The following is a 14,558-nucleotide window of genomic DNA, read 5'->3' on the forward strand; positions in this document are numbered from 1 at the left end:
CCAACTGAAGATCTTGAAGTACAACTGAACATTTTTATTATCTGATTTTTTTTAATATGTCATAGCTGACTACATTCCAAAATATCAGGCTACTTTTGATAAAGAGCATACGCCTCAAATGACACATTCATTCATTTTCTTCGTCTCATACACATTTGGGTCGTTCTATTTGAATAATTCCATAAATTGTCTGACGGTCCGACTAATAAGACACTTAAATACATTTCACTCAGTTATTATGCTAATACAATCCATGCCATTTTTCTATATTTGTGTTATTTTTATTTGTCCTACAATGTTTCTTTTTTTTGTAATCTTCTTTGCAACAATGCAAATTTTGATGACCTGATTACATTCCTAAAGTTCCTTGATATATGATTTAACAAAACATACACTAAAATTAAATAGGTGGACAAACTTTGGAGACTAAACTATAACTTCAAACAATTTTACACACTTTAACCACACAATAACACTGAATTATAATCGTTTGTTTTTTACCTAATATCCTGAGTCGGTTCACGGCCCCATGCAGCGTGAAGAAAGCCCACAGAACCTGAGAGGAGTCCACGCACAATAGACGGCCACGTGCCCCTCCGTTAACCCCGTGATGTACCTCGCCGTTGGCCAGAAGGGTAAAGCTGAGCACGTCGCCCGCTGTCGGAACGGGAAAGCCCCTGTACACCACCCAGTACTCCTTACGGTCCAGAAGCACTTCCGGGTCGGCTGGAAGCTCGCCAGCATTGAGGGTGCCCGGATCGCACGAGGTCATACCGAACAGAAGTGCCCCAAAGTACGGCAAGCCGAGATGGCCCACCTCCACGTACAGCGTCTCGCCCATACGGACAGGCCTGTCGCTAAACATCAACGTCCTGCTGCTGTCCAGAAAGTGCGTGCAAGCCACCGTGCGGTCGTTGGAGAGCACGACGTCCGGACCTCGGACAGGATGAAAATGCAGGTCTGTATCGAGGGGTGAGGACAGCCCTCTGGCTGCTCTCTGGGTGGTGGAGGCGTTGGATGATGAGGCAGTAGAAGAGGCAGAGCAGCATGGGTTGAGCTGGTTGTAGCTGCTGAGTTGCAATGTGGCGAACTTGGCGGCGGCGGCCTGGTTGGTCTCAAGCTGGTTGTTGCTGTAATTGGCCGAGTCGTGGTTGCTCTGGGGAAGATAGGCACTGAGTCGAGCGGTACTCAGACACCCCGTGGCCACGCTCTCAGCAAACGTGCTCTCTGAGAGGAAAAAGAGAGGTCAGTGACTGTGATAAACAAATGAAGCACGCTATTCTGCTCTAATAACAAAAATCCATGGAAGGGTGCCTTCACAAACACATCCCAAATCTAATTTGTGATGCAGATCTGTTTTTTGGATAAGAGTGTAAACAACAAAACTTCTGTTGTAGTGACCAAAAGTGATGTCCGGAGAGCATATTTACACAATACTTGCTTTAAATGCTCCCTCGGGTTCAAGTACTAGCATCCCTAATTCTAATACACAACACAAATGCATAAAGGAACTAGACGCTCAGAGGAAATGGGGTTTTATCAGTTATTCATATTTTATTAATCTTTTGTGGTGTGACTCAATAAACTTTGCGCATGCGCAACCTCCATAAATTCTTCCTAAAGAGGTGTTTCAGTTTACACCACAAACACAACTACACAATACTCATGAAAAGAAATCAGATACACATTGTTATAATTGGGCAACAGTTTACAATAAGGTTGTAATTTTCACATAATTAGAAATAAATGTATAGTATAATGCAATGTTAGTTGCTTTGGATAAAAGCGTCGGCCAAAGGCATAAATGTAAATGTATGTTAAAAAATGTAAAAAAAAATGTAATTCCAAACCTGTTTGACTTTCTTGCTTTTGCAGAACACAAAAGAAGATATTTATAAGAAATAATAACATAAAACCCCTTTGACTTCCACCGTATGAAAACAAAACCACATATTTTCCAAATATCATCTTCAGTGTTTCACTGAAGAAATAGTCATATAGGGGTTTTGAACCACATGAAGGAAAATAAATGATGACAATCACATTTTTATTTTGAGACAGAATTTATCATTTTTGTTTACTAATGCTAAAGCCATTTAGCCTAATTTACCAGCAACGTTGAAAAAGCAAATAAAGGAATATCATTCTGCTGCTTTCTTTTCCCAAAAAAGCAATTTTTCATCACCAATCAATGAATCTGTCCGTCCATCCTCACGATCCAAACAACCTGACTGACAACCCAGACAAAACATGTGTATAGGTCTGGATCTGGTCAACTGTTCTGGAGGGCTGGCAGTCTTTCTCTGCAAATACGCGGCAGCATTGACCAAACATGGTCAGTGATCTCATCAGACAGAAGGTAAACAAAGTCCTTGAGTAATGGGAAGAGCAAGGCGGTAGAAAAGCTTAGAGCGAACGATTGTGAGGGAGGCATAGTTCTTCGGCCTGAGCTACTGGGGTTCATCTAGCGTGTGAGATTCAGTAGAATCAGTCGGTCAGGGTGCCACCTTGCTCGTGATGACTGTTCCTTTGGCATTCTGCTCTTTGATATGTCGCAAGGCCCCTTGGATCTAGTTCCAACAAAACTGTGAGGCCACTATCTAATCGCTGCTAAATGAGCTCTTTTTAGGCTATCTTCTAGTTCTTTCATTCAAGCCTGAGTGTTTAGTACACTTCACTTTACCACAATTAAGGTATGTCTTCGCAGGCTTGCAAACGCTGTCTGGATGGCAACCCCTTTCCGTTACCATCCCAGCAGCAGTTGGTGTTCTCAGACAGAACAAGGTTAACCAACTTCTTACGACTGTTTATACCTATTGAAGAATGAATCTACCTTTACCGCTATCTAGAGGAAAGCCAGACTCTCATAGTAAGATTAACAAATGCCAGATGACCTCATCACTTGGAGCTGATGATGCAAATCTTTGGGGCCTTCCTACAAAACTTAAGAAGGTACTCCACGCACGATCAAAGACGCCATGCATGCTAGATTGAAGTCAACTAACCGCCCATCAACCAACAAGTAGACTAGTGAGGGTAGATAGCCTTGCACAGATGAATAGGTCACCATAAAACAAGTAATGTGCAAAGTTTCATATTGTGACCAGACCAGTTGAGGAATCTCTGATCTGAGGACTTACCCAGCAGTGTAACCTCCTGTGTGATTCCATAGATATCAATGATTGCCCAGAGCGGGCAGGCAACACTCAGACCGCAGTGGAAGAGAATGGGCTCCCCGTCGTTGATGCTGTAGAAGACCCGGCCGTGGCGGTCAGCCCAGAAGGCCAGAACATTGTCCCGCATGGCCAGCCTCTCGGGCAGCGCCTTGGCCCAGTTTCCAGGCCGCGTCACCAGGTCGGGACAAGCATACTTGGGGATGTCCACCAGGGCAAGCTCGCTGGGGTCTAGGCTTGTGAAACCGAAGCGAAGAGCCCCGCTCCAGCCCGTGTGAATTCCCGACAGGCGCAAACGCACCTTCTCGTACAAACGCACGGGTCGCTGGCTGAAGGTGATGCCATTGCAGAAGCTGTTCTTCCGCGTGGCCCGTCGCAGTTGGGCGTCCAACCGAATGTTCTTTCCCTTGGCGTGGGGGTGAAAACGGGGCGTATCGATGCTGATCGGTGGGGCAGATGTGCGGCGCTCCCCTCCACTGTTGGTAATAGTGCAATACTGCCTGCTGGCCACTGGGCGGTGCTGTCGACTGGCATCTGTTGAGCAAAACATCACAGCACATCAGAAACATCAAAACGGCCTTGTAATGCATACAAACAGCAAATATGATTCACGTCGCAATTCGTTTATTATGAGACAAAAAGTAAGAACACATTGAAAATCTGAGAAAAATTATCTTAGAGACATGTTATGATGTATAACAGAATTCAAATGTAGAAGGTATGTGGTGTTAACTCTTTTGTACCAAAGGCCAGATTTTCTTGCATCCATGATGCTCTTTGAAAGGGCGTGTTTTTTTACTATTTTCATCTCTCAAGGGCACAGAAAAGGCATTATTCCAAGAATCGCTATATAATAAGCAGTATAAAAACAGCAACAGTAAATAATATCATGCTGACAGTGTTGACAGACCTGCCGGCATCAAAGCAGACCACATCAACAGCAGTAAATCTTTTGTGCTGTTTTTTCACCGCATGAAAGGAGAGACGAATGCGTCAGAAATAGCACTTCACAAGCAAACAACCTAAACCTGATCTAGCACAGCCATAATCAAACTGGGTGATTCTCACGTGCTGCACCTTGGAAAAATAAAATCCTAACAGAAAATTATAATTTGCAAAGTGAAGCCTATATTTCTATTTTAGGATTATATAATAGATCATAATAAAAATATTTATTTCCATTTTGATAAACACACATATTTCTTTTATTAGGAATGTGAATATCTTTAATATCTGAAAAGCTAGAGATTTACAGCAAATGACATATTAAGGAGGGATAATCCACGGCTAGCCGTGCATTAACATCCTTTAATGCACAGCTTTACCATGGTCATTTGCCAAGTTAAAGCTGTTATTGAGGTTTAACGTGTAATGTTTGATCAGAAAGTGAAAATGACAGATATCTTTGTCAGTTCATTTCAAACATTGATCAAAACTGACTGGAACTACCCGTGCATTAAACCGTTTTAATGCAAACCTTCCAGCCAATTAGAATCGAGTATTCAAACAGACCATGGTATAATACACAAAAACCATATGCAGCATCTGTTGTTTCATTTAGTCAGAAATTTGGTATATGTTCTGGGCGTACGTACTGTCATTTTGATATCAGCTTCATTGAAATGAAAATACCCTAAATATAACATCACAAATGAATGTTTACGTGTTAAGAAAGATAAAGACACACCGACATGGATGTGAGAGACATTCAACCAGTTTCCATTCATGCTGGCCTTTTACTTTCCATAGCACTCAACTGCATTAGAGTTTGTGGCCGGTCCACAAAAGCAGGGCTGCAGTCTAAGAGTCTTTTTCATAAACAGATGTAAGGCAGAAGTCATAAAATACTACAGTCACCTCTTCACAGGCTGTGATTAAAGGAGCTCTCTGCTGAATTGTGTACAGGCTCAAGGAGAGATGAGAGCCATAAACTCCACCGGCTTTTTCATGGGTTCCAAATATAGGATGGAACCATCCTATTAGGCTAATGACAATACAACTGTCTGGTCACTTGACTCCTATCTCCAGCACACACACACATGAGTCCACAGCTCTCTCCATGCAACAGTTGTTCAGCACACGTTACCAAACAATGATTGCTGCCTGTAGCCTGAGCCACTGGACAGAAGCAGAGAACAACAAACACACCAGCTACAAGAACAACAGCAGATGATGTGAGATGACACTTATAGATCAAATATGAATGAATACTTTTACAGTTTGAAGAACCTCTTAAGCTGTTGGCGCCAATAGCCAAGTGGGCAAATTCCATTTACAGCGCTTTGGGCGACCCAAATTACCTTTTCCCTGTCTTTCACACTGTCAGATTTCCTTTCCTCTCTTCACTATCCTTCCAAATTAAGCTGTAACAACAGAAAATCTCTCAAGGTTATACAGTTAAATAAATTATATTAAACAACTCCATGACTAATTAAATTATAGCCAAGTACCACAACACTGCTACACTCACACATACAGTATATACAACTATTACATTTAAATATTATGGTTAAAATTTCCTAGAACTTTAAATACACATACTTAAAAATTACACTTTACAGTTCCACAAATGCTGTACACAAAAGCATAAAAAATAAAATTTGCATAAAATAGTCAGCTTCTATTTGGCCTTTATGAAACCAAATTTCTATCTGGTTAACAATTGAGTCTATCACCGTCACAATCCATGTTAACGTAAACAATATAATTTATAGATCTAACCCCACCCCCTAAAAAAGATATATATATAAAAATCTATTATACCATGATTATATTAGTTACGTCTCTCATATATTATAACAGTATAACTGTATTGCCACCCACATCTGTGTTTAGCATTATTGGTTGTGACAGACATTTCGATAAAGCCTCAAAGCATACGTCCATAACTTTCCATCCTTCAGGTCAGAGATGTGCACAACACACATGTGACACACATAACAAATGTATTGATGTTTCAGAAGTGTTTGAAAAATGTAGTGTTACCTGTTCCAACTCTGTATCCAATAAAAATGACACGCCTTTTCGTCACCACAGCTTTCTAAAGCTGATACAGTCAACTGGTTGTGTCATTAAGTTCTTTAAGAAACATTTAAATAGACTTCCTTCAATGCCTCTTGATATGTTGTCAAACGTATCTCCTTGTTTTAATTGCAGTCATGCAAGTTGTGCATTTAGAAAGTCCCATGACAGATCAGAGGCAGTTCAATGTGGTCGCTGTGGGCAGAACTGGTTACTGGAGGATGGGGACTAAGAACACAATGAGATAGGTTCCTATAATGGATACCAGATAGAGCTTGATTGGTAAATATCAAAACAAAGAATATTCAGGACAGGTCAATGATCTTCACTCCCATGAAACACATATGCTCCAATATTCAGCAGATCATGAATATCAAACCAGCAGGATACATGTAGGCTCTGAATGGAAATGGTGAATCCATATGGTATGCTGGAGGCCAGTCTGGAAATAGAGATGCACGAAGAACAAATAAGATGCACTAAGCTACAGCTTTCCCCATGGATAGCCCTGTTGCACTTATACAGTTAATCAAATACATTAACTCTTTCATGAGGGCTAATAAATCTGCCTATTATTAGAATCGTGTGTTTGGCTGACCTTAAGGGTCCAAATAAGGAATATCCAAACCCAAAGAAGCTAAACCTTCTTCACACACGCAGTGCTTGCTTCCCTCTCCTAAATGCCTTATTTGCCCAACACAACTCAACATGACCACTAAACGAAAATTGAACCATTACGGGTTAAGTTATGCCCAATGAGCAGAATATCTTTCATCATTGCAGGATCTCCGATCAACTTGAACATCATCTTCTCACTCCTACGCAGCGCGCGCTGAAGCCCAATTTAGTTCAGACGCGAACGCATATGAAAGCATGACAGTGTCCGCACTGTACATAAAGACATGAAACCATTTGTATCCGTATGCAATGAAATTAAACAATTTATTGATGTTATCGGACAAATCAGCTATGCACAAACAAGCTTTATCCTACCTAATAATGGTTTGGGTGTTGTATTCCCCATCACTTCCAATAATTCCTGCTGCTCGGTGACGAGTGAATCGCGAAAGCTGCTGGTCTGTCCATTTATTATCAAACGTTCCGACTATTCCCGTAGTGGTAGCTGTGTGAGATCTCTAAGTGTTAACGAATTGTCCGAGAGTTGCGGTGTCCTCATCCTATCATGCACACTGAACCGGCTCTTCATGCCGTTAGCGTCTATTGGCGCATTGGCCAGCGGAACCCTCCCCGCACGCGCTACACGTAAAACGCATCTACACTCGCGATGCGACCAGCTAGAACGCTCTCGCAGCTGTGGGCGCGGGATGTAAACTCAGTAGCGCCTAGCGCGGAATCGCTCGCGATTCGCAATCTCTCTCGTTTACAAACAGCTGGACGTCATGGAGCAAAAGTAAATAAATGTCGCTGAAAGAAAAATCAGTGAGACAGCAACAGACGCTCTCCCGACGCAAGTGTTCCTCTAGTCACAATTAAAACCGCGCATCCATTACGCAAGAACGCGTCCAGAGGTGCGCGCGCCCTTTATTGTGTTGTATTGTGAAATTGTGAAACTACATTTTGCAGCGTATACAGCTTTATCCGTCATAATACTACCTATGTAAAGCAAGCGATACAAAACGAGTCTTTATTGACATTTAACCATGTATCAATCATTTTATGGTTTTATTTGTAGTAAAACGATAGTAGAACCACAAATTCCTTATATAAATGTAGTGCCAAAAACATGTTTACCACACATTTACTATCATTTTTCTGTCGCTGTACCACCATGAAACTATGGTGCTGCATATTTACTACATTCCTGTGTATGAACATGCTACTCTAAAATACTCTTCGTGTGGCATTGCCGTGGTACATTTTAAAAGTGTTGCAACTAAGCCAAAAATGCAAATTGCTATAGTACGATAGTATAAGGAAAACCGCTTGTTTGCCTAAATCAGAAGAATATTGTGATTTCGCGTTTTATAGTTTAATTTTTTTAGGTAATAACAATAACACGTAAACTGTTAAAAAAGTAAACTTTCTCGAGGCATTAAAGACTAAACAACTCATTAAAAGTTAATCATTAGCTTCACATTTCGTGACTACAGTAAACCATTTGGAATAATTGTGGGTATTTTTGAATATGACACTAGCCCTTATGAGGAAATCCCCTGTCCGGCCCAGCCCCCATCCTCTTTCTTCACAACCTTGACCGCTGGGATCCTTCAGCAAGCTGCTTCCTGCCTTATGAACTGTAGCTGTTTCTGAGGAGCTCTGTCCAAACAGACCCAGCCCATGATTGCTGGCCGCCGGCCAACCAACGTCTATCAAATCTGCCTCGAATCTACTCCAATGAGTTCATCCTCACATTATACACACTGTGTTACCTGGTGTGACAATTCAGACGGTAACATGTTCATATCAGAGCCATGCATTTGAAAATGTACAATCATTTAGGATTGCCTTTTAGCTTCAGTTGATGCCTTTAGGGATGTGTGGTAAAATGGCAGTTTATAAAACAAAGAAATCTACCCAGCAATACAGCTTAATACATTTAATATTCTAAGAAGAAAACGACCCCTCTGAATGGACAGTGTATGGACAATGACATTCTTTAACATGTCCGTCATAGTTGTAGAACAAAAGATGACAGCAACTGTGGTTTACACAGGAAGAATGAATGATGCGGAGACTATTTGCATGTAGACAGTATAAGACATAAATAAAAGGTCTTTGTTTGGAAAAAATGACATCCACTTGCATCGATAAATACGTCTACATATGCAACAAAAACGTCGTTTTGGAAAAACCTTGAATTTCTACAGTATATTTTGTTATTACCTTGGGCAAAATGTTATTCTTTTTTAAGGTTTTGGGATGAAATATAAGTCAGAAATATTTGTATCAGACTTTAAGAATTTGACTAACGCAAATGTGTCAGTTTGATTTCGTGAATCTGTAAGCCGTTGGCACGGTCAGGGATGGCCATCAGAATAATGGAACTTGAAAAAAAAGGACCATGCATGGCATTACATTTTTGCAAGACCGTATTGGATTAGGTAAATATAGGACTGGGTTTGGCAAGGAAATTAGCATGAGCATCAGGAATATGTTTAAAAGTGCAGAGAAATGGCACACATATCTAGAGAGAGCACAGCTCTTAAGTCAGTGTAGAAGCATTGTGTTCTTTGACAGATGATGCTTTCACACTGTGTGGTGAGACTTGGACTATGGGATCAGAATTGCTGCCATGCGGTGGACTGCTTCTAGGTCTGTGAACTGTTACGTTAGCATAATTCCCGTCAAGATTCAAAGACGCTGGAGAAATGCTAAGCAGATGGCCAACTGGGAATAATGCATGTGGTTGTCTGAGCAGCAGGGGAATCTTGTCCAAACCCCAAATCACTGATCTAATGACAAAATGAGTCATAACCACTGTCTAAGCGGACACAACGTCACAATTAAATGCATGTGCAAAGCCTAGAATCATGATTTATAATAATTTCGCATTTCTAGGTCACTAATTAATTGTAAGCAAATATGTGATATTGGCCATGTTAAAGGGTGTTCTGCAGAAGAAAGTTGGGGGTGAAAAAATGATGAGAGAATGTTAATGTTGGGGTGAACTATCCATTGAACTCCTTCGTTAAATCTCTTTAGGACATTCTGGACTTTTAGTAGATACTACAGTAAATAATCCCCTTTAAGAACCCCTTTATCTCACTATGGACTTTTGACCTTTAAAAATATGGACATGCTCTAGCAAAAAAATCTTCCTAAGATTGTCTGAAACCAAAAAATGTGTGCTGCTTATACAACTATTTTAAGCGTAGCTGGTTTCTTACAGCTGTCAGGGTAGATTTATGTCACGTTTCTACTCATCGCATGAAATCACACATGTTCTCCCAGGCTAGAGTCGCATGTGGTTTAGTAGTTACTTTGGGGCAGTGGCGTACTAAAGTAATAAACAAAACACTAAAGGTATTATATGCGTGACCATATGCCATGGAAGTGCAATGCGTGTATAAGTGGTTGTGAAGACACAATGTAAGCACAATTAATTACAAACAGTGTTGCTGTGGGCTTTGTTTAGTGGTAAACATCAAATAAGGTATTTTTTTAATGAAAAGATTCACATTAACCAGATCACATCATTAAAATTTACAGCCTAATTTGGGAAATAGCCTCAAAAGAGTTTGGAGGCAGAACAGTCCCTGTATCATGGTCTAAGACTTTCATGATATGACCTTTAAATAAATCACAACATCCTAAAGCCTAGATCAAGAAAGCGCCACTTTGGTTTCTGTGCTTTGTAGTTAAACATGCAAACATTTCTATTCGCCTTTTTGTATTTCACTCCTAATGCATCTCCCTTGATTTTCTTCAAAAATACAATCCATCAAGTATAGAATTCCCATATCTATCTGATGGGCGAAAAACCACCTAGTCTTACTGAAGATCTGGTACTTATGGCCATTTTCTTTGCCCAATACCCGCCCAATAGGCCATATGACTGACATGTAAAGGAACCAATCAAGTGTCGTCTTGAGGCGCATTAATGTTTAGGGGCGTGGAAGTGTCCCCGCAGTAACAGACTGGTGTAAATTCACAAACATGTCAAAAGTTAACGGCAACAAAATTATTATAAGTTTATGCCGTGAACCTCGTATACGTTTAAGAATTAAGTGTTTAGTCGATTGTCAAGAATTTGTATAGCAGCCATTGCAAACACAACAGCTTACTTCTAGATCAGATGCCTTTGTGTTGTTTCCAGGCGGTCCTTTAAAGAACACGACACGCACGTCTAGATGACGACTTCGAACGTGCTGAAGTGTTTCCAACAAAGTGTGCCATATGCATCAGACATTGCTTGAAAAGCGAAATCAGAAGATGTGAAAAACTCCAGCTGAGGTTTGAATTTTTTATTGGATATTTTGTCCCATTTGATATTTATGTTTTGTAAAAATAACCGCAAATAATTTATTATTATAGTTTCACTATTATTTTTAAACTGAAATTATTATTGTAAAATGTATTTAAATTTAAACAAAATGAATCAGACTTCAGTCTTAAAAAACTATGTTTGAGTTACATTAACGTCCATCCACCCTTCCATCCATCTTCTTCCGCTTCCCGGGAAGGCGTCCAGGGGGCATCCGGAAAAGATGCCCGAGCCACCTCAGCTGGCCCCTCTTGATGTGGAGGAGCAGTGGCTCTACTCTGAGCTCCTCCCGAGTGACCAAGCTTCTCACCCTATCTCTAAGGGATTGCACAGCAACCCTGCGGTGAAAGCTCATTTCAGCCGCCTGTATCCGGGATCTTGTCCTTTTGGTCATGACCCATAGCTCATGACTATAGGTGATAGTAGGAACGTAGATTGACCGGTAAATCGAGAGCTTCGCCTTGCGGCTCAGCTCCTTCTTCACCACGACAGACCGGTACAGCGATCATATTGCTGCAGAAGCTGCACCGATCCGTCTGTCAATCTCCCGTTCCATCCTTCCCTCACTCGTGAACAAGACCCCCAGATACTTGAACGCCTCCACTTGAGGCAGGAAACTCCTCACCAACCTGAAGTGGGCAAGCAACCCTTTTCCAACTGAGAACCATGGCCTCGGATTTGGAGGTGCTGACCGGCTGCAAACCGTTCCAGTGCATGCTGAAGGTCCTGGTCTGATGGGGCCAGCACGACAACATCATCCGCAAAGAGCAGAGATGAAATCGTGTGGTCCCCAAACCCGACGCCCTCCGGCCCCTGGCTGCGTCTAGAAATTCGGTCCATAAAAATTATGAACAGAACCGGCGACAAAGGGCAGCACTCCTGGAGTCCAACATGCACCGGGAACAAGTCTGACTTACTGCCGGCAATGCAAACCAAGCTCCTGCTCCGGTCGTACATGGACCGGATAGCGCTTAGCAAAGGGTCCCGAATCCCATACTCCCAGAACTCCCTCCACAAGATGCCGCGGGGGACACAGTCGAATGCCTTCTCCAAACCCACAAAACTAGGGATGCACCGAAAGGAAAATTCTTGGCCGAAACCGAAAACGAGGAAAACAAGGCCGAAAACCGAAACACTGAAAGACATTAGGCCAATTATTAGTACCCTTGCATTTATGGCTATGACTGTGTACTAACTTTACTAAAATCAAGGCATTGCAATTGCATAAATATTAAAGTTTCAAAGAATAAATAAATTACAAATTATGCAAATATTTATTTAGAACATTGCAACAATGCACAGTATAAAATAAAATTCAACTAAGATGTTTAACTTGACCTCACTCATGTGTATATTAAATAATAATGTACAGGCCTACTGGCCTGCTGAGAAGTTGTACAATTAAATGTTTTCTCATGAAAACAAAGTGCATTTAGGTCAAGTGCATTTTACATTTTTTCTCTGTAGGACTACTACAAGAAAGTCTATTCAGAACAAGTGCAACTGCTTATAATAATTTATAATTTAGTCATTTGGCAGACGCTTTTATCCAAAGCGACTTACAGTGCACTTATTACAGGGACAATCCCCCTGGAGCAACATGGAGTAAAGTGTCTTGCTCAAGGACACACTGGTGGTGGCTGCTGGGATCGAACCAGCAACCTTTGATTTACCAGTTCAGTGGTTTAACCCACTAGACCACCATCTCCCGTTATGCTTAAAGATACAACAATATTTTGTCTGTAGGCCTTCAACATAATAGTGTATCCAAACAAAGACTCCCATAGCCCATATAATAACTGTAGAACTTTAACAACAACAAATGCACCAAGAATTGCAGATGTGTAAAGTTGATAATAAGTAGCCTAAGAATAGAATAACCAACTTATTCTGTCGTCTGAAGCGCTATGATGTTCAGGAACGGAATATGGAGAAAAACGTTAAGTTAAGTTAAGAAAATAAAAGCCCAACAGTCCAATATCACAATTAAAAAACACTTTACAGTGGTAAGAGACTTACTCTAATAACAATTTAGTAAAAAAAAACATTTCCTAGTGTTGAAGTCTATAAAATTACAGTTCAAAACCGTTGGAATAAAACGAATGTAAGGAAAATGGTGGAGCGCACATTTAAAGAACGAAAGCTCTGCCATTATCACTACACGAGGAAACATTAGGGACAACAACTAATAAGCAGTGAAGCAAGTTTTAAGTTGTTTATCATGTGCATAGTGTCACGAAACGTAATGAGAGAGAACCCAAATGCAGGCAGCGGTATGGGGTAACAAAAGATTTTAATAAACACAAAACAAAAACCCACAATGGGGTAAAATACAGGGGATAAACAAAGACAGCCAAACAGGAACGTAAAACTCACGGAGGGAAAACCAACTGCAACAAAATCAACAAGGATCACAAAACAGGAACAGAGCACTGGAAATGAACGCTGGGACACAGCGTATGGATAACTCCTTGGAACAAGAGTTCAGACAGGCAAACAGACATCAAAGATTCCAGTATGTACAAAAACAAACGCGCACAGGACAGAGAATACAAGGGCATTAAATAGGGAGACGAATAAAGGATAATTACAATAGGCAGGTGTGGGTAATAAAACACTCAAGGGAAGCTAACGAGGAGACGAGAGGGGCGGGGCCATAGACGAGACACGAGAAGGAGCATGACAGCCAATATCTAAGCCATGCCATGTCCTTCCCACACAAAACCCTAGACTTAGTCATGACTCCGCTGCAAGAATAAGAATAAACATGACATGATAGCGGAATCATGACACATAGTGTCTGGACTTTTGATCATCTCTTGTCTGTTTTGCGATCGAGGTCCGGCTCGCGTGAGCAGTGGAGCGGGCAAAACTCCTGGTGCTGTAGACTGAGAGCTCTCTCATCTCACGAAAACATTGTATAAAAAACTTTGCATTACATAGTTTACACAGGACTGGCGGGAAATGTTTCGGTGATAAAAGTCTTTCGGCCGAAAATCGAAAATGCACTTTTGGGCCATTTTCGGGCGAAAATTTCGGTGGCCGAATATTCGGTGCATCCCTACACAAAACACATGTGGATTAGTTGGACAAACTCCCATGAAGCCTCCAGCACCCTGGAGAGGGTATAGAGCTGATCCAGTGTTCAACGACCGGGACGAAAACCACACTGTTCCTCCTGAATCCGAGGTTCTACCATCGGACGGATTCTCCTCTCCAGTACCCTGGCATAGACTTTCCCGGGGAGGCTGAGAAGTGTGATCCCCGATAGTTGGAGCACACCCTCCGGTCCCCCTTCTCAAAAAGAGGGACCACCACCCCGGTCTGCCAGTCTAAAGGCACTGTCCCCGACCACCACGCGGTGCTGCAGAGGCGTGTCAGCCAAGACAGCCCCACAACATCCAGAGACTTAAGGTACT

The 14,558-nt window shown here is 41.6% G+C and overlaps 1 protein-coding gene across 2 annotated transcripts in view; it reads right to left on the bottom strand.

The window, feature by feature from the left end:
• Positions 1 to 14,558, bottom strand: part of neurl1b (neuralized E3 ubiquitin protein ligase 1B) — a 32,824-nt gene that overhangs the window by 2,074 nt on the left and 16,192 nt on the right. Inside the window, exons 1-3 of one of the 2 annotated variants that reach the window (XM_056769634.1) lie at positions 7,188 to 7,412; positions 3,141 to 3,707; positions 502 to 1,227 (exon numbers count right to left, since the gene is read on the bottom strand). In XM_056769634.1, the coding sequence (XP_056625612.1) occupies positions 502 to 1,227; positions 3,141 to 3,707; positions 7,188 to 7,218 (1,324 nt within the window). In that variant the 5' untranslated portion in view covers positions 7,219 to 7,412. Of the gene's footprint in view, positions 1 to 501; positions 1,228 to 3,140; positions 3,708 to 7,187; positions 7,413 to 14,558 lie in introns of those variants that run through there. The other variant, XM_056769633.1, reaches the window with a different exon arrangement.

Source organism: Triplophysa dalaica, chromosome 16 (genome assembly GCF_015846415.1).
Source record: "Triplophysa dalaica isolate WHDGS20190420 chromosome 16, ASM1584641v1, whole genome shotgun sequence".
NCBI lineage: Eukaryota > Metazoa > Chordata > Actinopteri > Cypriniformes > Nemacheilidae > Triplophysa > Triplophysa dalaica.